Here is a 26,527-nt window from a genome sequence, read left to right as displayed (position 1 = left end):
AGCGACACACCAAAGGTTTATTACGGATTTCGATTTATAAATAATTTTAATAAAATCGCAGTATTTTTTATTTAATCTAATGCATCCAGTTCACAGACAAGAGTGATCATACAAACAGTAATTTCGGACTTAAAAATAACTTGTATTTACAATAAACAATACTGAAGTTCATATTATTCGGCTGAAAAATGAATAAAATGCTATGAATAAAACCAGTTCTTTCCACTCGGTCATACATAAACTTCACGTTTTCAGCTTATGCGAATCGGACCTGCTGAAATGAGCTCGGTTCAATGAGTCGGTGAGTCATTTTTCAGAAATGATTCATTCATACCGGTTTTGTGAACTGGGTCGATCGCTTTATCACGATCCGACTCAAAAGACTGATTCACTCAGGAAGCATACAGAACTGCATATGGTGCATTTGGCATTCAATCAACTGGTCCCGCTCGCACTGCGCCCACACCTCAACCCCCCGCCGCCGCTCGTGCCAATGATGTCATTCTGTTTTAACGGCTGGGGGCGCGGCTGTAACCGGCAGCTCCTCCCTTCGAGCCAATCGCGATCGAGCAAAGAGAACTCCAGCAGCCTGTGTCCATGGTCTGTGGGAGGATCTAACGGCAGCGCTCCGCTCCTCCACAGCCAGCCAAACACTTGAACACACACACTGCGCCAAGCAAAAACGAAACCTTCAGCGCTGAAACTTCAGCTTGATAAGAAGGTAAGAGTTTATTTTAAAAGCATTGAGGGTTGTCATTAGTTCTGATTAGATCGCGGATAAAGCAAGAGCCCTTTCACGGCTTAACACTTCTGCAGGGAGAAAAGAAGTAGGTGTTGGCTTCAGAAAAGCGTCTTTAATGAAGATCAACAACTTGACGTGTTTCTTTAAAAGCCTGGAAAACATACACGCCGACAGATCTGACTGTGATCTATTCGGACGCAAAAGCGTCGCCGAAGTTGCGGCGTGTTTCGCGGTGGTCGCCACCTGTTTTCACGCGCAGCTCGGTAGCGCAGTGTTTGTTTTTGACCACAGCACTAGATTCAGATGGATTTGGCATGGGAGTGTGAGGCAACACCCCTGTTGAACACCTCACATCGTTGTGTTTAGGTCCAAGAGGTCGTAGTTGAGTTCAGAAATGCAAACATTACAATATAACACGCTCATAAAGGCACATAGATGAGCGTTAATGAATGAAACTTGAAACTTGGAGATGAAAGACCGCGCCTAGAAATAAAACAACTAACTTTCAGCTCTTTAGTGTGGGTTCATGTTTCACATTTGTGCGCTGCTGAGGCGCATTCATGCCAAACTTTTATTTTATTTTATTTTTTTGATTTTGGGTTAATGATGTGATGGTCATTCATTTTGAAAGGAAATGATAAATGGCCACTTACGTTTTTATTAATTTCAAAAGTTTTACACATAACTTTTAAGTACTAAGATTAAAATGTACACTTACGTCAGATGAAGACTTAAAATCTTCCAGACAAAAAGATGTTTGTTTGTTTTTGTTTTTTCTCTCTATATGGAGCAGGTCGCCTTCTCATGAACGCCGCCATGTCGATGTCACATGACACGAAAGTCCATTATTTGGATTTGGTAGTAGCCTATGGCATTTAAGCGAGAAGAAACTAAACAAAAGATAAACAAAACGACTTAGGAATTTCTCGAGGAGAAGAAATGTTGGAGTAAGAAGTTAGAATTATTGTTTCTGTTGTAAGATAAATATGCAGTAAAATGATTTTAAAAATAAACATTTTATTTTTACGTTTTACAATTTAATTTTAAATTAAATACTTGTTGATAAAAATATGAATTTTATTTACTTTATGTTTGAAAGCTTAATTGAATATAATTAAGTAATAAAGTTTCATTTTAAATATTTTAGTACTTCATGCTTGATGGTTACACCACTCGAAATAGGTCTATCTATTAAGTTTAATTGTTTGTTTTTTTTAGAAAACAGAATCAATGTTTTTTAAAAATGTATGAAGCCTTCACAAATATAAAAGACTTTCTATAATCCAGGATTTCCTTGTTTGTCATTGACCCAAATGTGTTTTGGACAAAACAGCTGGTCATGGTCTGTTTTGTAGGCTACTGAAAGCGCAGTGATCATATGGTTCATTTAAAAACTTGTCAGACAGGAATGATTCAGGTGTTTGTGTTTAAAGCAGTGACTGTATATATCACTGTGTTTGGGAAGGAAGAGGCCACATTTCAGCAGGAATTTCCGAGCTAGCCTTTCTGAAAAAGACCACCACCACATTAGGTCAATGTTTCCATATCCAGGTCTCAACAGCTGTGGCACAAAACGTATTGAGCTGGAAAATAATGAGATGTAAGTCATGCTCACTGAAAGAGTATGACTTACTGCTTACCTACCTTTTTTTTTTTTTAATCTGATGAGTGTGAGCATGATAAACTGAGGCAGAAAAGGAGTGGAGGGTCTGAAGAGCACTAGTCTCTTGATAAGAATGTTGAAGTATGCCAGTCATAGGGAGGCTGCATCTGCTGTGCCACCTCATCATTGCCAACAGGTGCGGGCCCGCAGCCACACCACTCTCTGTGTATGAGAGGTGCAGGTCGATATCTGGGTCATTATTCAGCTCACTGTCCAAGCATCAAAGTGAGGCACTGGTTTGATTCGGAAGGAGCCTTCAGTGCTTTAGTGGGCACTGAGCCACAAATAACATTTGTGATGCAAACACTGCACATGCTGAATAATTGCAAAATAATCAAAACAGAGCTGGCGTTTTATCTTAAAATGAATTATTAAATGTGTTTACGAGGGTTAAACAGACTGGGAGGTTTGTTTGTTTACGTTTATCTTACATAAGCAGAATGTTTTTAAGGGTGGCTTCCTGCTTGCTAAAATCAAGTAGATGTCCTGGAGGGGCGTCTGTGCTGTTGTGTCCTCTGGGCTGTTTTCTGCTCCTGTGGTATCAGACATTTGTGAAGTAGAGGAAAGCTTGGATCCACCAGCAAGAACATTGATTGTTAATGAGCTTCTGGATCTATTTTGTACCGCCAGGTATTTGTAAGTTAGAAGTGTGAGGTCTGCCTTGTTCCCATGAGCCACAGGTAATGTCAAAAAAATGTTTGGGGCATAAAAATATGTATGTGTATATATAATATACACACACATAGAGAGAGAAAAGAAAGAAAGAATGAAGGGAGGGAGAAATGAATACTTTTATTTAACAAGGACATTTAAATCCTGTTAAATGCTGTTCTTTTAAATTTTCATTTTATCAAAGAATCATATAAAAATGTTTTATGGTTTCAAAAAATAATATTAAGCAGCACAACCATTTTATGGCATTTTATTGAGCACCAAATCAGCGTATTAGTATGATTTTTAAAGGATCATGTGACACTGAAAACTGGAATAATTGCTGCTGAAAATTCAGCTTTGCCATGATGAATAAATATATTAAAATAAAAAAATGTTAGTTTATATTGTGATGTCACAATATTAATGTTTTTCAGTACTTTTGATCAAATAAATGCAGCTTTAATGAACTTAAGAAAATCGAAAACATTTATTTTACCAACTCCAAAGTTTTGAAAGGTAGTGTGCATATATGCATTATACAAGATATATAATGCAAAAGCCGGAGCGCAGTTGCACTTTGATTGACCTGAGATCAAATCCCAGCTCATGGCTCTTTCTCATCCGGTCCCTCTTTGGATTCCTTGCTCTGTCTCTTTAATCACCAAGTGGTCCTTGACCTGAATAAGGTTAAAAACCCTTGATCTCCGAAAGGTCAGCATTAATACAGCTGGATTCCCATGTGTCATTCTGCTGGAAAAGGAAAGCAGATTCTTTATGCTAGAAATAGGAGTATTCAGAATTGTGACCACTCACTGTAAAAATGGAGAGAAGCAGACATGTCCAAACTAGTAGCTGCTACTTTTCACTCACTTTCTGACTGCTTAAAGATCAGTCCTTGGTATGCAGTACCACTGATTTTGAGTGATTGTCCATGGAAAGCTGTTTTCAGGTCAGTTTTAGCCCTCTGGGCTACAGTCCTTTTACTCTCTGATGGCGACCTGATCGTGTGAGAAAGAGGGAGAAAAAAAAAAGAGTAGAGGAGAGGAGGAAGAGAGGACGGTCTTTAATTAGGACACCCTCTTTTTCTCCTCTCCAACTCCCCCTCTCTCTAGGAACAAGAACAAACATTCAACTAGGTCAGACCCTTCTGCTTTTTCTGTCCTTTTAGTTTGGAGAAAGCTGTCCGTTCTGTTTTGCTAGGCTGCAGCTTTTCTTTCTTTCTTTGGAAGCTGAAATCAGAGACACACTCACCGCTTAGAAATGCGCAGTCATTATTTACAACTGTCTGATATAAATCTATTCTATTAAACTTAAGCAGAAGAACTTTATTTAAAGTTGTGCTGTATTTGTTTCTGATTTCCCGCCTTGATGTGTGTGATACACTGGAAGTGTTTCCTCTCTCAGTGTGATAAGGAAGCCAAACATCAGCGAGGCCTCAGGAGGCCTTTAAATTAGAGTTTAATCTTCTGTGCTCTTCTCTGTTCTGTCGTGTGGAGAATCTGATCTAAGGATCCGCCGCTGCTCCACAGAAGCGTGAGGCAGTTGTGTGCTTGTGTCTGGCGTTTGCTGTTGATTGGCTATCACCCTCAGGGTCATTGAATCCTGTAATAAAAGTGCTGCTGTAGCAATCTGACAATCTGCAGCAAGTGTCATCGCGATTGTGCTTCAGCAAGTGGTTTGTAAAATACCTCTTCTGGCTTTCCACACAAACACACACATATTGTGTCACATCGCATCTCACACAGGTGATAAGAAAAAAAAAAAAGCACAGTGTTAAACACAGCGACGGGGGCAGGGTAATTAGTGATTGTTGTGGCTGGTGTGGAGTAATTATCGATAGTTGTGTGGCTGAAGGTAGACTAAATATTGATTTGTTTTGGCTAATGTGGAGTCGTTGATTTGTTGTGTATGGGTGTATTGCGATTACTGATGACTGACATGCACTTTACATTCAATTTTAGTCAGACTAAAATAATAATTTGTCTTAATTTAACCCTTGTGCATCAATTTAAAAATGTTACACATAGGTCCATAGTGGACAAAAATGTCCATGTCAAAAAACAGTCATAACAATTTGAAGCTTGGGAGCACAGACTTAAGTTCGTTCTCATTTTAAAGACCCATGGCAGATTATTGTTGAAGTAAAAAAAGTTTAAAAAGTGGGTCACACTTTATATTAGGTGGCCTTAACTACTGTGTACTTGCATTAAAAAATAAGTACAATGTACTTATTGTGGTCATATTGTATTGCAAAACACTTTTACTGCTATTGAGGTGTGATACGGGTAAGGTTAGGGACAGGTTTGGTGGTCTGGGTAGGTTTAAGGGTGGGTTAAGGTGTAAGGGATGGGTCAACAGTGTACTTATAAATGTAATTACAGAAATTAATTACAGATGTAACTACATATAGGTATTTAAAAAAAATATATAAGTACAATGTAAGAACATGTATGTACACAATAAGTGCTTTATATCAAATTATTAATTTAAATGTAAGTACATAGTAGTTAAGGCCACCTAATATAAAGTGGGACCAAAAAAAGTTATAGAAGTTTAAGTTTATGAAAGTGCTTTATGAACAATATTTTAGATAAAATATATATTTCATGAAACATGTTGAACTCTAAACATGCTAGAAAATCAAAGCCATAAATCTAAACAAGTTGTGTTCCAAATTTGAGGTTGATATCTCAAAAAATTAGCTTTCAGTAAAATTTTGTTTGGGCGCAGTACCAAATTTTCCCCATTAGATGCCAGCAAAACTCTGCTGGTGCACACAGTGGTTGGATTTGTGATTTACAGTAGAGTTTTTCTCTCTCAAATATTATAAGCACACACATACAATTTTTTTTATGACACCCATACAAACCACACTCCAACATCCATACCAACACACCCACACAATTATAGCTGCATTATTTATCCAATTGGCTCTATAATATGCAGAAGCAGAAAACGGGAATAAAGCAGATATTTGCTTTATAGGCCAAACCTGAAAAAATGGCACCATCTGGTTAAAAATAAAATTTTGAAGCCTTGCCAACAGAATGAAAGCCTATTAACAAAAATTGCATAATTTTACAGTTAAATGGCACTGCGATGAAAAATAGCAGTTTTAATGGGTTTCAATGTGGACATTTTTGTCCAAACAGTGCTAAGAGGAAGTATTTTTTTTGTACCTAGTGTAAAATAGATTTATTACAAATTACAAACAAATTAAAAACAAAAGAGAAACATAACACTCTCGATTTAAAGATGTCATTATAGAAACTATATATTTTAGATTTATTGCAATATATGTTCAAATAGTTTAATAGCTATGGGATATTGATTATTATGTCATTCTCAGTGCATCTTAGGAGCAGTTCTTTGGCATGCTTTGCTTGTTGCGATTCTCTGACTTGTGGAAATTTCTTTGCAGAATCATGGGTAATGTAGTTTTTCACCAGGAATTCCATTATTAAATGCCATATTTATAAATAAGTTAAAACAGTGCAGGCTGTTCAACAAACGTGTACACCATCCGTAAACAACTTTGTAGCTCACAGTATCATAAAGTTACTCCTTTTAAGTAGGGCTGTGCAATTAATCGCATGCGATTGTCAGAGCCGTAGTTCACTGACAAGCTACGAAAACCGTGTTCATAATCGCAGGTGATTTGTCTACGATTATGAACGTGATATTGCGTAGCTTGTCAGTGAACTACGGCTCTGTGTATTAAATGCCGCCCCATCTGAAAGCACGTGATGGCGATTTACTGCTAATCAAAGAACTGGCTTTACTGACAAGATGTGCATGACAGTCGCATGAGATTAATTGCACAGCCCTACTTTTAAGTTATTGGGGGTGGGAAAGCATTTCTGTCCTTAAGGTTCAGTGTTATCTTCACAATGTTTTGTGTATCTCTGTTATCTTTTTATTCTACGGAGACTTCGTACCCTTAGCTTCCAAGACTGTTGTTTGTCAAGCAAATTACATGCATTAAAAGCACAACCATTGACGCAAAAAAACACAAACCCACACACACACACACACACACACACACACACACACATTCTCAGGTTAAGGTCTCTGGTTAAGCTGAAACATTCTTAACCTGCCCAGCATGAGTGCAGATTCCACACAATCCAGACACCCAACAGTCTTTATACATTAAACTGAGGACAGCTCTCATCTGTTTTTAGCTTCAAGTCAAAGTTGGATTAAAGAATTGATAATGATCCTAGATCAGCATTAATAAACTAGTCAATGTGTGCTCTGAGATGAGCATCTTTATTTATTAGACCCAGCAGTGAAAACAACAGGGGATGAGCTATTTGTGTTTGACTAGCTGTGTGTGTTTACACCTTCTGAAAGTCACTGTGAGCTATTACTAATGTTTTTGTTTAATAAAAGGATAGTTGAGGGGAAAAAATAATCTTTTTACTAACCCTCATGTTGTTCTAAACCTGTGTGACTTCTGTGGAACACAAAAAAGATATTTTAAAGTGATTTTATATTTTTGCCCATACAACGGAAGTCAACAGAATCTAAAACAGCATTGACTTTCATTTTATGGACCAAAACACTTAGACATTCTTCAAAATATCATCATCTTTGTTCCTCAGAAAAAAGAAAGGGGGAAAAAAAAAAACATACAGGTTTGGAACAACATGAAAGTGAGTAAATTATTACAGAAGTGTTAACTGTCCCTGCCTAACAGTTCCAGATGTATTCTCTAGTCTTGCTGTGTGTTCAGTGTATTGGCACATAGGGGTGTACATTTACACTGCGTGTTTATGCGGGTGTTTATCACTGTTAAGACTTTTAGGACTCTAGAAGCTTCTTTATGATGATGTGATTCATATTTTAGGTTATGAAGGGAAAGAGTAATTACACACTCAATACAAACTGAAGGATCCTCTTCTTCTTTTTTTTAATTTTATTTTATTTTCGTAAGATATTCTCCCATGGATCTTGCCAAAATTTTGCCACTTGCTGCAATGTTTATATAACCAAACTTGGCAATGTTTTACTTATAAAACTATGATGCTGTTTTGCCAGATCGACAGTGGCTGTGTTTGCTGATTCAGACCATCACCTACGAGAAAAACACAGCAGGAGATGCTCCTTATCTGAAAGTGTGTTGGTGGTTCAATCAAAAAGTAAGAGGAGTAAGACAAAGATAAGAAATGTGGAGTCAATGAGTTTTTGGTAGAGGTTGACCTCCTCACAAGATCATTGAGGACACAAATCAGCAGATGCTTTCCAAAGTCCTCCTGGTTAAATTCAGTTTAACCTGCATTTAAAATTGTGTGTGTGTTTTATATATTAAACTGTGTTGTGATCCAGTGGCAAAAGGAGAAGTGTGTGCTCCACTGTGTTTGTGTGAGTTGCAGTCTCAAAGGTGTCAGTCTTAAAGACCCAGTGGACCCCCTGATGATCTCTACAGGTCATTAATTGTGAGATTAGCTGTGAATTGATGGCAGAGCTTCACCTTATTAAATAAATACTTATAGCCCATTAAATATTTCTAATGTGCTCCAGTGGGTTTGAGTATATTGAAGTTCCAGTCAGATTTCCTGGTGAGAGAGATTTATCTTCTTTACCTGTTCATACTGAGTGAAATTTCCTCAGATGCATACAGATCAGTGAGATTCCTGCTGAAATAACAGTTCAGTTCAGGTCAGTTGTTACATCAAGGTTAATTTTGAGTTTGACCCTGTTCGCACCTAGTAGGTTGCACATTAAAGAACAATTCTGAGCATTGTTATTAATTTATTTGTTTTTTAGATGCTCGATACTTAAATTCTTCCCCCGCAAAAACCTCTGTAGTGCATCTTTAACATCAATTTCTGATCACAATGTATCCGAGGCATGTGTTATTACCAGGTACACCTGTTATCCAATAAGCTAGTCCACACCACAAGAATGATAATGACACAGAGGAACGATAACGCTGGAATCAATTTAGCAACAATGTTTTCCAGCTGAAGAACGATATTGATAGTCAATCAGAATCCACTCCTCTTTAAAAGAACTGGAGCATTTAAAGCAGTAGTTATGACAAAACTGCAGCATTTACTTATAATAAACAGAATGTTATTGTCTGTCGGTGCGGATGCAAATATAGTTATCATTATTTACTTTTCTTTTGTGTGAAGGGGCCTTAATTACAGGTTTAGAGGTGTCACAGTATACCGGTATTAACGATAATCATGAGATTTAAAAAATGAAATCTTGATATGATGTTAATGCTACACATATGACAACTGTTAATAATCCAGCACCAGTATCTGGTTAGCACATTTTAACACAGTAGGTGGTAAAGAGCAAGCACTATGCTAAAGTTTTTTTTAAATAAATTTTGCATTTCGACTTTGCATTTCTAATATAGAACACAGTAGGTGGTGGAATTGCACATTATTGCTAGTTAACACCTGTTATAAAATGGAAAAATGAAGGCTGTATGTAGTGATGCAGTGTGTAGCTACCAATGCCACATGAAATCATTTCAGACTGAGATGACAAGCGAAATTGAGACACTCTACAGAAAAAGTTATATGTAAGTTCTGTTTGTACACTTTTTTTTTTTTTTTTTTTTGTTAGTCACCTTTTAAAGGGGTCATATGATGCGATTTCAAGTTTTCCTTTATCTTCGCAGTGTTACAAGCTGTTTCTGCATAGATAAGATCCTTAAAGTTGCAAAGACTAAAGTCTCAAAACCAAAGAGATATTTTTTATAGAAGTTAACTCGACTACGCCCCCCTAAAACGGCTCATTCAAACACGCCCCCACATGTCTATGTCACGGTGTGGGGAGATTTGCAATACACCGCCCAAATGTATATGCAAAGAAAGAAGGCGGGACTTTTATTTTCGTTGCCGCTGGCGCCAGCCATGTCGTGGAGATGCTGTGTTTTGTTGTGAAAGCGAAACTATTTTGTTTGGGCTTCCAAAAGAGGACACAACTAGAAATCAGTGGTTAAGTTGTATTTACAACACTGTTCCAGAACGGTTCAACCCAAATATTCGAGTGTGTGCATCGCATTTTACGGAGGACTATTTCCTGAACCAGGGAGTAGCCTGCCAGCTGTTCTCAAAGACTGTTTCTATAAAGTGGGGCAATTCCAACTTTGCAAGGACAGTCTGGCGTAGAAGTCATTATAATCAGTAATTATGTCCCCACTGGATGCAACAAATGCCTCGTTTGTAATGGGATTTGTAACATTCCGTCTCACGCTTGAGGTATTCGGCCAATCACAACGCACTGGATAGCTGGCCAATCAGAGCACGCCTCGCTTCTCTGAACGATGAGCTTTGAAAAATCGATGCGTTTCGGGGCATAGAGGAGCAACCTTAAACCGCATAAACACATTGCATTACACCAAATACACAAAATGATGTTCTTTTTAGCAACGTCATATGACCCCTTTAAGAACTCTCTCTCTGCCATATTTTGAGTGTGATTCATTGGTAATTCATTCATTCATAAAGAAAAAATAAATAAAAAACTTAAATATGAATTTTTCCATTATATTATTTTTTCAAAATTTCTATAGAAATCGCAATAATGTCAATATCGTGAATTCTTTTGGCCACAATAATCGTATAGTGAAAATCTCATATCATAACACCCCTACACTGTAAAAAAAAAATAAAAATTAATAAATTGTTTCAACTTAAAGTGTTCGTGCTGCCTTAAAATGTTACGTTTTGTGAACTTAAATTGTGAAGTTGTCTTAACTGAGGATAAAGTTGACATGACTTAATAAAACAAGTGCAATAAACAAACATAATTTAAGTTTAGTGAACTTTAAATTGTGAACTTGTCTTAACTAAGAATAAAGTTGATGGGACTTTATAAAACAAGCGTAATGAACATAATTTAAGTTTAATCATTTGAATTTTATTTTTCCACTAAAACAAGTTCAATTCATGAACAACGATACTGTATGAAGCATACAGTGATGTACTGCATAAACAATAACACTGCATGAACAACAAATATTGTACAAACATACAGTAATATACTGCATTAACAATAATACTGAATAAACAGTATAAAAGTGTCTAAGATATTTTTATATTCAGTACATAACTTGGTACTGCATAAAATACCACGTCAAGAAAAAATTAAACTAAACATTCATTGTTTTAAAACACAATAACCAGAAATTCACAAGGCAAATCATTAAAGGGATAGTTCACCCAAAAATGAAAATTCTGTCATTAATTACTTACCCTCATGTCGTTCCAAACCCGTAAGACCTCTCTGTTCATCTTTGGAACACAAATGAAGATATTTTTGATGGAATCTGAGAGCTCTCAGACCCTCCCATAGACAGCAAGGGTGTTCATGCCTTGTGTTAAACGTCATCACGCTCGATCTGGATCAGTGCTTGCGCCGCCATGCGCTTGCGTCGTGAATGCGCGTCAACAAGAGAAACAGTAGAGACGAAAATGTGGAATAAAATCTTTATTTTTGTTTTCTTTGTGCAAAAAGTATTTTTGTGGCTTCGTAAAATTAGATTTGACAGACTGATGTCACATAGACTACTTTGTCGATCATCTTGGTACTTTTCTGGACCTTGATCGTGTAAGGACCCTTGCTGTCTATGGGAGGGTCAGAGAGCTCTCAGATTCCATCAAAAATATCTTAATTTGTGTTCCGAAGATGAACAGAGGTCTTATGGGTTTGGAACGACACGAGGGTGAGTAATTAATGACAGAATTTAAATTTTTGGGTGAACTATCCCTTTAACAACAAAAAGATGCACATCATATACTTCTCAGCTAGGAGACACAGTTTTGCGAAGGAGTCTATTTTTCAGTCCATGCACCTTCACAGAACACTGATCACCTCCAAGGTCAATAAAAATCTTTTGAATGACCTGAAATGTGTCGCGTAGTTTTTTTGGGGTAATCAATATTAAGCACAAAAATCAGTCTAACTAGTAGAGTTACAGCATGAGGGAGGTCTTTGACATCTATCAGGACAATCTGTTGCTCCAGCACCACAGAGTAGACAAAGGCATCATCTCCATCAGGCATTATGAGACTGTCCACATCCATTCCTGCCATCACATGGTCTTCAATGTCAGTTTCCTACAGTAATTGTATTATCAAAATATTTACAAATGCTGCTTATCTTTGCTCTAAACATCTGAAGAAATCTGGGTATATACTGGTCCAAACCCGACAGAAACGACTTCATGAGGTCCTTTAAAGTTAGGCGAGTGAACTCTGCTTCAATCTGTTAGACATAAAGACATGTCATTTACTTTGCATTTCATAAATTAAACAAAATATGTATGTGCTAACATAAATGGATAGCAATGGCATTGAATAATTGCGTTTATATAACAACAATATAAAGCACTTACAAGTGGAGGCAGGGACTAATTTGTAAATGTGAAAAACGTATGGATTGGATAACAACAATAATTATACAGTATTTTAGCATTAGAAATACTACTGTGACCAAAGAGCTACAAAAACTACTCCACAAACTACAGTAATATACAAACAAACCTCACCTATCCATTTAATCAGAGCCTCTTAGTCTGGACACAGAAATGGGAAGCTCTGAGGTATAATTCTGCAAATAACAAAAGAATTGGAGAACTTGCATGTTAATAAAAATACTGCTCAACAAACTACAGCTCATCCCTAGTAAACAGGGTCATTGTGCGAGTAGCTGGTTTGAGCTTCAGGCAGAGGCCGAGTGCTGCAGAGGGATTTTACAGCTTGCCTGTGAGGCTCAGACACATGTTTCACAGAGCTCTGAGTGCTGCGGCTCCCACTGCAGGCATCATATATTCACATCATCCTCCAGACACACTCACATCACCCGTTACAGGAACCAGGCCAGAGGGCATCACTCAGCACCATTTCATTTCCTCATGTACCCAACATGTCTGAGGTCTTTGTGCACGCTAGACAGAGACAGAACGAGAGTTACTCGGTTCAAACGTTACAGTGTCCCCTCAGTGAACAGGCAGACTGACAGATGACTGCAGGAGGAGACACTTGCAATGGCCACACACACCCTCACATACAGACTGGCCCATATAGACTTTTTACAATATATGTGTGTCTTGATGTCAATATATCTTTTTCTCTCCATATACCTGTATGTTTAGTTTTAAACCAAACAGCTGGTATTGTGCATAACAAGATGTAAAAAATATAAATAATTCCCACTACCTTTTGAAAGTTTTGGGTCAGTAATATTTATTTTCTTTTTTTTCTTTTTAAGAAAGGTGTTCTATACAAAAAGAATGCATTAAATTGATCAAAAGTGACAGTAAACAGTTATGCACTGTTACAAAATATTTCATTGTTTATTTACATATGAATAATTTCATACAGTTTGTCAAACAAATCCTGTTTTTTTTACTTTATATTCATTAAAGAAGCCTGGAAAAATGTGTCATGGTTTCCACAAAAATATTATCAGTGATGATAACAGTTGTGCTGTTTAATAAGAAATTTTTCTTGTCGTTTTACTTATTATTAGAATAATCAGAATATTTCTGAAAGATCATGTGACACTAAAGACTAAGGTAATTACTGCTGAAGTTCAGCTTTGACATCACATGAATAAATATAGATTAACATTACATTACATTTAATATGACAATAAAATTTACATTTTAGTCATTTAGCAAATGCTTTTATCCAAAGCGACTTACAAATGAGGACAATGGAAGCAATCAAAATCAACCAAAGAGCAATGATATGTAAGTGCTATAACAAGTCTCAGTTAGCTTTATGCAGAACACGTAGTTTTTTTTATTTTTAATTGTATAATAAATAAAAAGAAAATAGATAGAATAGAGCAAGCTAGTGTTAGAGGCCTTTTTGCTTTTGTTAATTGTATAATAAATAAAAAGATAACAAATAGAATACAAAATATTAAAGAAGCTAGTGAACAAGCAAACAAAACAAGAAAACAAGCAGTTAGTAAATTTTTTTTTTTTTTTTTTTTTTAAATGGAATTAGAATAGAATGCTAGAGTTAGAGGGTCAAATAAAGATGGAAGAGATGTTTTTTAGCGATTCATGAAATATATATATATATATATATATATACACACATACACTGAATAATATATATATATACATACACACACACACACACATTATATAGATGGATGGATATGTATGTGTGTGTGTGTGTATATATATATATATATATATATATATATATATACATACAGGTGCTGGTCATATAATTAGAATATCATCAAAAGTTGATTTATTTAACTAATTCCATTCAAAAAGTGAAACTTGTATATTATATTCATTCATTACACACAGACTGATATATTTCAAATGTTTATTTCTTTTAATTTTGATGATTAGAGCTTACAGCTCATGAAAGTCAAAAATCAGTATCTCAAAATATTAGAATATTACTTAAGACCAATACAAAGAAAGGATTTTTAGAAATCTTGGCCAACTGGAAAAGTATGAAAATGAAAAGTATGAGCATGTACAGACCTCAATACTTAGTTGGGGCTCCTTTTGCCTGAATTACTGCAGCAATGCGGCGTGGCATGGAGTCGATCAGTCTGTGGCACTGCTCAGGTGTTATGAGAGCCCAGGTTGCTCTGATAGTGGCCTTCAGCTCATCTGCATTGTTGGGTCTGGTGTCTCATCTTCCTCTTGACAATACCCCACAGATTCTCTATGGGGTTCAGGTCAGTCGAGTTTGCTGGCCAATCAAGCACAGTAACACTATGGTCATTGAACCAGCTTTTGGTACCTTTGGCAGTGTGGGCAGGTGCCAAGTCCTGCTGGAAAATGAAATCAGCCTCTCCATAAAGCTTGTCAACAGAAGGAAGCATGAAGTGCTCTAAAATTTCCTGGTAGATGGCTGCGTTGACTGTGGACATCAGAAAACACAGTGGACCAACACCAGCAGATGACATGGCAGCCCAAATCATCACTGACTGGAAACTTCACACTGGACTTCAAGCAACATGGATTATGTGCCTCTCCACTCTTCCTTCAGACTCTGGGACCTTGATTTCCAAATGAAATGTAAAATTTACTTTCATCTGAAAAGAGGACTTTGGACCACTGAGCAACAGTCCAGTTCTTTTTCTCCACAGCCCAGTTAAGATGCTTCTGACGTTGTCTCTGGTTCAGAAGTGGCTTGGTAGCCCTTTTCCTGAAGACGTCTGAGTGTGGTGACTCTTGATGCACTGACTCCAGCTTCAGTTCTCTCCTTGTGAAGCTCTCCCAAGTGTTTGAATCGGCTTTGCTTGACTGTATTCTTAAGCTTGCGGTCATCCCTGTTGCTTGTGCACCTTTTCCTACCCAAATTCTTCCCTCCAGCCAACTTTGCATTTAATATGCTTTGATACAGCACTCTGTAAACAGCCACACCTTTCAGTAATGACCTTCTGTGACTTACCCTCTTTGTGGAGGGTGTTAATGTTCGTCTTCTGGATCATTGCCAAGTCAGCAGTCTTCCCCATTATTGTGGTTTCAAAGAACAAGAGATACCCAGAATTTATACTGTAGGGATGGTCATTTATTCAAACGCAAATGTAAATATTCTAATATTTTGAGATACTGATTTTTGACTTTCATGAGCTGTAAGCTCTAATCATCAAAATTAAAAGAAATAAACATTTGAAATATATCAGTCTGTGTGTAATGAATGAATATACTATACAAGTTTCACTTTTTGAATGGAATTAGTGAAATAAATCAACTTTTTGAAGATATTCTAATTATATGACCAGCACCTGTGTGTGTGTGTGTGTGTGTGTATATATATATATATATATATATATATATATATATATATATGTGTATATATATATATTAGTGGTGGGCCGTTATCGGCGTTAACGTGCTGCCTTAACGTGAGACTCTTATCGGGCGATAAAAAAAAAATCGCCGTTAATCTATTCTCAAAGTTGGGCTGGGAGCTGGATCTATACTACGCAAGCTATGATGACTTTCACCTCGATATTTTAGCGCGGATGTATACCTAGCCGAATTGCACTGTAGGGGGCGAGAACGAGTCTTCGAACCTGTGTGTATGCGTGCTAACATGGATGCAGCTATGAAGCCGCCGGGTTTGCTTCGGGGAAAATTTATTTTTAAGAAGCTTCCCAATGGAAATCAGCAAGTCATTTCTGTCTCTACGTTACATGGTCGCGCTCTCTGTATCGCGCGCACAGCGGAGTTCCGCCCGGTTCGCACACACACACACACACAAACAAACAAACGTAAGCGCACACACAAGTGAGCACACTCCCACTCCTATTTGTAAATATTAAGCCGCAAAACGTCTATTTAAATATGACTTCTGTGTCTCTCTGTGTTAATGTATGGCGCAGACGCACGGGTTTGTTCACTACTCCTACAGAAGACCGCGTGAGGCTTGCGGCGATATTAACGTCTGTCGTCTCACTAAATGAGGACATAAATACATGAACAACATCTCCAGAACTGCTCTGAGAGTCACTTCATGAGCATTCGAGCGTTTCATTTGAGAAAAACTATCCTCACGGCAACCTGTCAAAATAAAAGTTCGGTTTCACTTGAAGACATTGGGCAGAACGTAATAGGCTACTACTACTAAAACTATTAAAACCTTATCTTTAAGGAATAATCATACAATGTCTTCAATGTTATTATCAGTATTAAATTCTTGATGACTGCTAGTTGTTTACTTATCTACTTGGCAGAATTCAAATGAGCCATTTTAATCTAGATTAATTCCAAGATTACAGTGAGATTAATCTAGATTAAAAAAATTAATCTATGCCCACCACTAATATATATATATATATATATATATATATATATATATATATATATATATATATATATATATTATACACTGTGTGCAGAATTATTAGGCAAGTTGATATTATGGTCATATTTTTTTGCCAAGAAAATTTTACCAATTCCAAACCACATCAATCTTAATAACTACTATTGATTTTGTATTTAATCATTTCTAAGTTATATATATAATTGTCCATGAAGGCTGAAAGTCAAAAACTCCTTATTTCAGGTGTGCTGAATTATTAGGCAGGTTTTCTTTTACAGATAAAATGAGCCAAAAAAGAGATTGAACTCAAAGTAAAAAAAAAAAAATAACCCTCACTTAATATGAATAACATGCCGAAGTGTTGTGAAATACATGAAGACTGATTTTGTGTAGGCTTTATGGACAGATAAGTTGAGAGTGACTCTTGAAGGACCAGCATCACATCCTCTTGTACCACTGTTTGAATAATTTATCTTCCAGAATCTGGCAGTAAGTTTTAGGAGCTCATTTTAGTCAATCTCTGCAAGACAAACTTTTTAGGATGGGAGATGGAATAAAAATAAGCTCCTAAAACTTACTGCCAGATTCTGAAAGATAAATTCTTCAAACAGTGGTACAAGAGGATGTGATGCTGGTCCTTCAAGAGTCACTCTCAACTTATCTGTCCATAAAGCCTACACAAAATCAGTCTTCATGTATTTCACAACACTTCGGCATGTTATTCATATTAAGTGAGGGTTATTTTTTTTTTGCATTTTTTACCCAAGCAAGGTCTCTGAGAACCTGACACATTGCAGTTCTGGAAAATGATGGTGCTGGAGACTAAATGATTCCTGATGGTTTCACAGCTAATTCTTCACCTTAATTCTTAATTCTTTTGCAGTTAACGTGTCTTTTCTTCTCCACCTGTTTTTTTCTGACCCTGCTGACCCAATGAGCATTTAGCTGCTCAATGATCATGCCTTAACTTTGCTAATTCTATTATTGAATTAGTATTGCATCCTTCTCATGGGCATTTAATTATTTTTTTTTTTTACTTTGAGTTCAATCTCTTTTTTTGGCTCATTTTATCTGTAAAAGAAAACCTGCCTAATAATTCAGCACACCTGAAATAAGGAGTTTTTGACTTTCAGCCTTCATGGACAATTAACGTAGAAATGATTAAATACAAAATCAATAGTAGTTATTAAGATTGATGTGGTTTGGAATTGGTAAAATTTTCTTGGCAAAAAAATATGACCATAATATCAACTTGCCTAATAATTCTGCACACAGTGTGTGTGTGTATGTATGTATGTATGTATGTATGTATGTATGTATGTGTGTGTGTGTGTGTGTGTGTATGTATGTATGTATGTATGTATAAATATATATAATATATATATACTCTGAAATAGAAAATAGCTATTTTTTTGTGATCAATGTAAATACTGTTTTTGATCAAATAAATGCAGCATTGGTGAGAAGACTTTTTTCAAGAACATAAAAAATCTTCCTGACTAAAAGTAAAACTAAAGTTTTGAACAGGTCAGGTGTGTTGGGTGTTTTCAGTTTTTTATGTTTGACAATATTACTGTTTTTTTTTTTTTTTTTTTTATCAAATAAATGCCGCCCTGAGCATAACATAATTCTTTTAAAAACATCAAAAAATCTTTCTCACGTAAACCACCTGTTTGAACTGACTCGCTGAAATGATTGACAATTTTTGATTCCTGATAATGATTGAGTCAAATTTACCACCTCCATTTAAAACAACGCTTGCATTCCCGTGGCACAAAGAGGGAACTAGAAACTAGTTTATTGACACATGGTCTTTAGGAAGCTTAATGGCCAAATTAAAAGCACATTAGAAGTTTGCGGTGTTGCCTAATTTGATATCACCAGTCAAATTGTGGTAAATCTATCATGAATATTCAGTACGCTGCCCAGCCGTATTACAAACCCATCAGTCCACAGCTCCTGTGGCTCAAGGTCAGTTGAAAGCATTTAACGTGTCTGCTCGTCCACAACACAGCCCTGAAACGCTCTCCTGGGCCCCGTTTAGTATGTGTGCCATTTCTATGGTAGGTTTGGAGGGAAGAAGGCTGTCGTGATGGACTGGACTCAATTATCCATGATCCCTGATGGAAAGCTTTGAAGTAGAAGGACTGAACCCCCTCCTGAATCCAATTTAAATCTCATTATCTTTCCATATCCAGGTTGTATCGAGCTGTTATAGATTCTTATCAATCATAATGAAACATACTTTTTCTCATTTTCTTCTGATTAACTCCTGCTGATTCAGTCCAGTGCTTGACTCAACAAGTCTTTGATTCTGGATGTTAGGGTTGTGCAGAACGACATATTTTCATAACTGACTTGGGTTCTCCGAAAGACTAGTTGACCTGTCGGATTATAACCGAATGTCTATCTATTGCACAAACAATCTACATCCTTGCTTACCTGTATTGATAGTAGGGTTGGGTACCAAACTCTGTACTTTTAAGGGTAAGCCTACCGACCGAATTGTGTCTGTACTACCGAGTACCGCTTCATATTAAATCATTCGGTACCTGAGAACGCATTTGGGCGCATACGAGAGAGAGAGAGAGACCCTGTGACATGGTGTCACCCTTGCAACTCTTTCAAACACAACACTGAAGTGTGCTTACATTTCTAGGGTCATATGGTTTCCGCGAAAACGTGGCAGGATGGCAGAGTCCATTCATAAAAACGAAATTTACTCTATAGCATCTGTCAGTTAATTCGAATCGCGATTATGAACTAGTGTATGTGAATATTAAAACGCAAAAAGACGGTTTAAATGTGAATTCTGCATGTTCCGTTAGCCTCGGAATGTATGATTGGCAGAGACGCGGTTTTGTTTACTACACAAATACTGAAGCACACGTGAACTCTGCATCTCACTACATGAACACATGAACTTACAGGCTGTGAGATTCACTTCATGAGAATTTTACCGTTTCATTTGAGAAAACTAGCATCATATCATACTGTATACACAGGGAAACTTCACGGCAACCTGTCAAAATTCAAAAGTGCGGTTTAACATGCAACAGAAATATATTACTCTTGTATTACTTTTGTACAATGTAATGTAGGCTACGTCTTTATATATTCCATTTACTGTCAAATTTAAATAAAACAATTAAATGATAAAAATAATTATTACAACCACATTAACCACTTAATTGTAGAAAAAAATACAAGTATTATAAAAAAATTTTTTTTAAAGGAATATTCACACAATTTTTCTACCATGTATTAATTTTAACAGAAAAAACTTCTGCTTGTTTGCCAAAAAATAAAAGGGTTTCATTTTCATTTGATTAAAAATAAATAAATGTTTCATGCCTTCCTTTATATTAGAAAAAAAAAAAAAAACACAAAATAATTTCTGGAAGAAAAAAAAAGAAAAGAAAATTGTAGGGCCCTATTGTTCAAAATGTTGAAATTGAGAGTTTTGGACTTATTTTTTCACTGAAATAAGTGTTTTTGTTATTACAAGGAGAGTAAAGTACTGAAAAATGGTACTGTTGGGTACCAGTACCGAATTTCAGGTAACTATACTGGTACCGTACCGTTTAAAATGTGAACGTACCCAACCCTAATTGATAGACTCAGCTAATAATTTTGACTATGATTGATGCGTTTTATGTAGGGATGTAACGATATCAAAATCTCACAATACGAATATCGCGATATGAAGTCCAAAATACAATATTTATTGCCATATGTAAAAAAAATATATATATATATAATTACAGAATATTTGAAAAAAGAATATTAAACGTTTTAGTTAAATTTATTCTATCTAATGCACTTTTAGAGTTCAAAATTAAGAGCTCCAACCCATGTTCCTAGAACTTAAGTCAGAAAAAAAAAATCATTGAACTGACTTGAGCCTTGAGTAAAAAATGATAAAAGCATAGAAGAAAAAAAATTAAACTAAGCTAATTCAAATTATTAATAAATACTTTGATAGTATAAAAATAATATTAAAAAGACATGGCTTTGGTCTAACAGTACTTCACTCTCAGATGCAGCTGTGCGATTTATGATGGCTGCAATCTTTTTAATTTAAAAGATATAATAGTTTTTTGAAGCCTGTGTGAACAGGAAGGGAGTTGTCAGAACAGGAAGTGAGTTCCTTCTAATCCTCCCAACAGAGGTTGAGGAAATGTTTCCTCATTGTGCCCTCAGAGACGGGACCAGAGCAAGCACTGTGGGAAATTCCCAGTATGACATATTACAGATTTCTGCATCTCCTCAAAAATGAATTATCCTTTTCAGTGAATTAATGTCAGTTTTGTCAATTTTTGAGTTCGTCTCAACTGTTTCAAAAAGCCACTTGTGTTGAAGTGTGGGCAGAACTGGGTGTGTTTGAAGGGCTTGTGAGATAATGGCAGCAGAGATGAATGTGTGTGCTTGTGAGAAACCAGGCTGCCGTCACCAAGAACGCATTTATTTCTCCAGGGACATACGTTCAAGAATAGCACTGACCTGTTTCGGTTCTTTTCTCTCTCTCAGAACATGTCCTGTGATTTTTGAAATTCAATGTGTGGGTGTGCTGCTTGTTTCAGGCTCCGATGTCAACTTCCTGTGACCATCCAATCCAAATGTCTCATTATGAAGCTGCACAGTCCTGAGGCTCCTGACTATAGTTTGAAACCACAGTAACGAAATGTTGAGTAATTCATTAATTTGTGCATCACTTTACACACACTGAAGTAAAGACTTTATTTTATTTTACTTTATTTTAAAGGTAATTTCAAAAGATTGAAAGATATGCTCACCAAGGCAGAATTTCTTTGATCAAAAATACAATAAAACTGTAATATAGTGAAGTATTATTACAATTTAAAACTTAACTGACTTTTTTGAACAGTAGTTTATGGTAATATTTTAGTCCTTTTGATATACTCTATGGTAGGCATTTTTATACATTCACATTGTACCCTGAGGTAGTCCAGAGAATACCATATACAAAAGCACAACAAATGTCCTAAATTGGTATTGCCATGGCACATGTCCAAAATGATATTTAATAATAATACCACATTATTATTAAATATTATCAAACAACATGTCAAAAAAACCATGGTATTACCAAACTGTGGCATAACACAACTGTGGTATTGCTGTGATTCAAGGCCAAATGAATAGTTTCTGTGCTTGCTGCTGGACTGGTGTGTTGTGGTGGTAAATGTCAACTTATGTTTTAAATGTGTTACTATAGATTTCTATATACCTATGTTTGACATTTTCTGAATTTCTCTCAGTCTGCTGTCACTCACAGAAGCCAAACTCATGTAGTCCCGTTCAGTGGGCTACTGTATGGCAGCACTGCTGCTCTATTGCATGTCCTGCTTAAATGCGGACAGCTGGCTGGATTGGCACTATTTAAAGAAAAATGTGTGGCTGTGATGTTTTTGGGCCGTAGTGTCCTTATTTTTCCTCTAAATTGCGGGAAAGGGAGGAAAAGGGTGGGGCAGGAAAGTCTCCCTCTTTTTCTTACTGTATTTTTCCATACTTTTCACGCTCTGGCTTTGTTTCTGTCTGTGTGGATGCAAAAACCGCTCCCAAATAAGGCCTAGAACAAAATGTGCTCATTTCATTCCAGTGTGTTGTTCATTTTGTGGGTCAGTTAGGTTGATCAGCATTTTGGCCTCCTGATTCTGCATAAATGCAGGATTGATCTTGGAACAGTTTCTGCTACACCACAGGGGTTCATTCATGTGAAACGAACAATTATGACACTTATTAGGGTGTATTTTGTGGCTCTCTGGAATGATTATTTTGATTTGTTAAATGTTTAGATTCACTGATAAACTGGATATTTCATAACCATTAATGGCATCTTTATTGCTACAGTCTTTCTTAGCTAATGTACTATTTATTTATTAATTTAAGGTAATATATACAGTTTAAGCTAATGTATACAATTCCATTTATTCATGTAAACTAATATATACAATTTAAGCTAATATACAATTGAATTTTGTTTATTTGTTAAATAGCTATATAATAAGTGACATAATATACAGCCAGTCATCATTGTTATCAAATACAAAATATCCCCAAAAAATGTTTTCCTTTTTAACCATTTCTTATGGTAAAATCTCTACTTCTCTTGCTTTTTGTAGTGATGGCAGCTATCCGTAAGAAGCTGGTGATTGTGGGAGATGGAGCCTGTGGGAAAACCTGCTTGCTGATTGTGTTCAGTAAAGATCAGTTCCCTGAGGTCTACGTGCCCACAGTGTTCGAAAACTACATTGCTGACATAGAGGTGGACAGCAAACAGGTCAGTTATCCTGAAATAGTCTTGTACACAGTCCTTCTTCCTCGTTTTGTGGACAGAAGCGCTGAGAATGTGTATGTTTGCTTGAGAGAGGGAAATAGGGTGTTACTGCAGCCTGTCATATTTTTAACCCAAATTTGTGGCCGTCTTGAACAGACATGCTTGGATATAATATTATGTGAGAAGTCAAGTGTAGTCTGCAGTTATTTCTTTAAATAGCCTCAGGTTTCTAAATGGTTTTTTTATATTTATGGCCACTGACATCGACATTCAGGCAACTCAAAGTTCAGTTCATACCTTCAGCTGACAAACAATACTGAAGTATCTGCATCTCTCTCTCAGGTGGAGTTGGCTCTATGGGATACAGCTGGTCAGGAAGACTACGATCGCTTGAGGCCATTGTCGTATCCAGACACAGATGTTATTCTGATGTGCTTCTCTATAGATAGTCCAGATAGTTTAGGTACTTAACTACACACATACACATCATTCAAAAGTTTGGAGTCAATAAGTTTTTTTTTTTTTTTTCTTTTTTTTCACGAAATGAACACTTTTATTCAACGAGGAGGCATTATATTTATTTTAATGTTCCAAATTTTATTTCAGAATGCTGTTCTTTTAAACTTTTGTTCATTTAAGAATTCTGGTAATAAAAATAAATGTTTCTTGAACACCAAAAGCTATAGTAAAGATATACTAAAGTAGAAAACTGTTATTTTAAATTATAATAATTTTACAATTTAACAGTTACATTAAATTATTCAAATTTAATAAAACTCCAGAACTTTGGAACAGAAATGTAAATTACATTTAAATTAAATTGAGGCAGTATTTAAAGTCATAAAGAATTTATTCAATGTTGTAAATACTGTAAATTATTATTCATAATTTAATTTACTGTATTAAATAATTTCTAAAAATATCAAACAGTGATGTCGGGTTTCATTCACTTTATTTTTCTGGCCTCTTCCAGAGAATATTCCAGAGAAATGGACGCCAGAGGTAAAACATTTCTGCCCCAACGTTCCCATCATCCTTGTGGGCAATAAAAAAGACCTGCGGAATGATGAACACACGCGCAGGGAGCTGATCAAGATGAAACAGGTATGGCAGATGTGTGTGTGTACATGTGTGTGTGCACATCACATATTAAACAGGTGTTGCCATAGTAACTTGAAGTAGACACAGCAGAGGCCTTTTGTTGGCCTTTGCCTTAACAAACAGGACACTTCCTATCTCTGACAGCCACAAAAGAAAATGGAAATGCAGCTGTTTCCTGTGGGGATAAAGCTGCCCTCAGGGATTGCTTCATACTGAAGAGTGTTTGTAAGAGTAAGCCAGAAGCAGTAGTGAAACTTCCACACTAGTCAGAATATTACTTTTAGATATACTTGTGTTCATGTGATTCAAGTAATTTGCTAATGTGAAATGTCTTACACAATTATAACGCATCATGTTCTCACAAAATACTTTTGTGTCGAAAGGAACTGTTGTGTCCATAGAGATGTTCAAGCAGCATTTAAGATGGCTACCAAACAGTGTCGTTAGTGTCTAGGAATGCTCATTGAGCTCAACCCTTGATTTTATCTCTACAGGAATGTGGCGGATTGTAAGTCATGTGACATAAAAGTACAGCATAAAATTGTTATTGTAGAGTATTTTACTGTTTTATGTGCTGCTATTTAAAATAGTATAACATGCCTGCAGTGTCAGTTGTACAGTCAGCGTGTAGTCTGCTAATATGGCATATCAAACACAGTAAGTAGGTCCCTGTTGTGTCCTGAATGAGGTTCACGAGTTCACACTTACATATAATTAGCTGGAGTATAGTGCGTATTTGGCGTGCTGTCCGGGGAAGGGCTCCGAGCTCGGGAATGGCCCGAACCCAGAGTACCCCCCCGTATAAGTGTGGTAAGAACTCAAGTGTGGAGAAGGGGCGGTGGAGGGATGCTGATTAACCGTCAGAGGATAGAGGTATGTCAGCTGTATTTATACCCATGGTGTTGATTAATTTGAGTGTGTTCCTCTTGTGTTGATTAGGCCAAGTATCTGACGCGCTCCTCCCGAACTTTGTTAATAAAACATAATTTAATGTTTTTATTGTAACCTAGTTTTGCTTTGAGTCGGTATGCAAGTAGAGACAAGTTCAACGTTGATGTTCAAAAGTTTGAAGTTGCCAAAGACTTTATTTTTGAAGGAAGTCTCTTATGCTCACCAAGGCTACATTTAATCAATCAAATAAATAAATAACTATTTTTAGCAGTCTTCAGTGTAACATGATTCAGAATCATTTCAGTAATTTCAAAAAATGCTGGTTTGGTGCTCAAGAAACATTTCTTCTTATTATTAATGTTTAAAACTGTTGTGCTGCATAATAATTTTGTGGAAACAGTGATACATTTTTTTCAGGATTTTTTGATGAATGGAAAGTTCAAAATTAACAATTTACTTGAAATAGAAATCTTTTGTGACGTTGTAAATGTCTTTACTGTCACCTTTGATGGATAAATGAAACAAACTATTTCAAGTATTTTCTGAAAGAATGCTGCCTGTTATCATATATGTGTATGTTCCAGGAACCTGTAAAACCTGAGGAGGGCCGTGACATGGCTAACAGGATCAGTGCGTTTGGATATTTAGAGTGTTCAGCTAAAACTAAAGAGGGAGTGCGGGAGGTGTTTGAGATGGCCACCAGGGCGGCGCTGCAGGTCCGCAAGCGCAAGAAGAGAAGTGGCTGCCTGCTGTTATGAGCCACACACTGCAACATACACACACCCTGCAAACTGACCCCAGGAAAAGCCTGCAGTACCCACCGTGCACCACATTTATCACAATCCAGGTGTGGATGACAGAAAAATATTTATAAGGGAACCAAAGTGTGTGTCGGTACCCGATACCTCTCCATCCTGCCATCTTTCTTTTTTTTTTTTCTTTTCCTTTCACCAGCATACCTTCCTTCCTTCTCTGGGAGAAAGACTGACTGATTAATTTTGTATTTGTACATAAATCTTCTCTGTCTTTTTCGGTTCTGGTTTACAATTATTCTATGCCTCTGTATATGATGCTCAGTGATTTAAATTTAAAAAAAAAGCAAAAATACATTTATCATCCAGTTAACCTGCCAGCCTGTACTGTGTCTGTTTTTTTTTTTTTTTGACAGCTGATCTTGGAACAGCCAAACTTGTTTAAATTTGTCCATTGACCTTAGTCAGTATAGACGCCATATTTATTTCACATGAAGTACAAGTACAGTCTGATCAATGGGGTTGACTGGCATAAACATTTGTGTTGATTGTTTAGAAAAGGCTATATGAAAAATGGTTTAACAGACTGAAACTGAATTAGCTCACTCAGGCTGTCAGTCTGGCCTGGTCTGTTCTTCAGCA

General features: G+C 36.4%; 1 protein-coding gene across 3 annotated transcripts; it reads left to right on the top strand.

Moving 5' to 3' along the window:
* Positions 1-566: 566 nt before the first annotated feature.
* Positions 567-26,258, top strand: rhocb (ras homolog family member Cb). 3 transcript variants are annotated; one of them, XM_058784211.1, is made up of 6 exons: positions 595-721; positions 21,424-21,526; positions 22,987-23,144; positions 23,484-23,604; positions 24,115-24,245; positions 25,718-26,258. In XM_058784211.1, the coding sequence occupies exons 3-6, from the start codon at positions 22,989-22,991 to the stop codon at positions 25,889-25,891; spliced, it is 582 nt and encodes a 193-aa protein (XP_058640194.1). In that variant the 5' UTR covers positions 595-721; positions 21,424-21,526; positions 22,987-22,988; the 3' UTR covers positions 25,892-26,258. The 3 variants fall into 3 exon arrangements, with proteins under 3 accessions (XP_058640193.1, XP_058640194.1, XP_058640192.1); XM_058784209.1 differs by lacking the exon at positions 21,424-21,526 and adding an exon at positions 8,103-8,203 and having other exon boundaries at positions 598-721; XM_058784210.1 differs by lacking the exon at positions 21,424-21,526 and having other exon boundaries at positions 567-721.
* Positions 26,259-26,527: the final 269 nt, after the last annotated feature.

This window comes from Onychostoma macrolepis, chromosome 08, assembly GCF_012432095.1.
Source record: "Onychostoma macrolepis isolate SWU-2019 chromosome 08, ASM1243209v1, whole genome shotgun sequence".
Lineage (NCBI taxonomy): Eukaryota > Metazoa > Chordata > Actinopteri > Cypriniformes > Cyprinidae > Onychostoma > Onychostoma macrolepis.
This window is presented reverse-complemented; position numbering and strand designations above follow the sequence as displayed.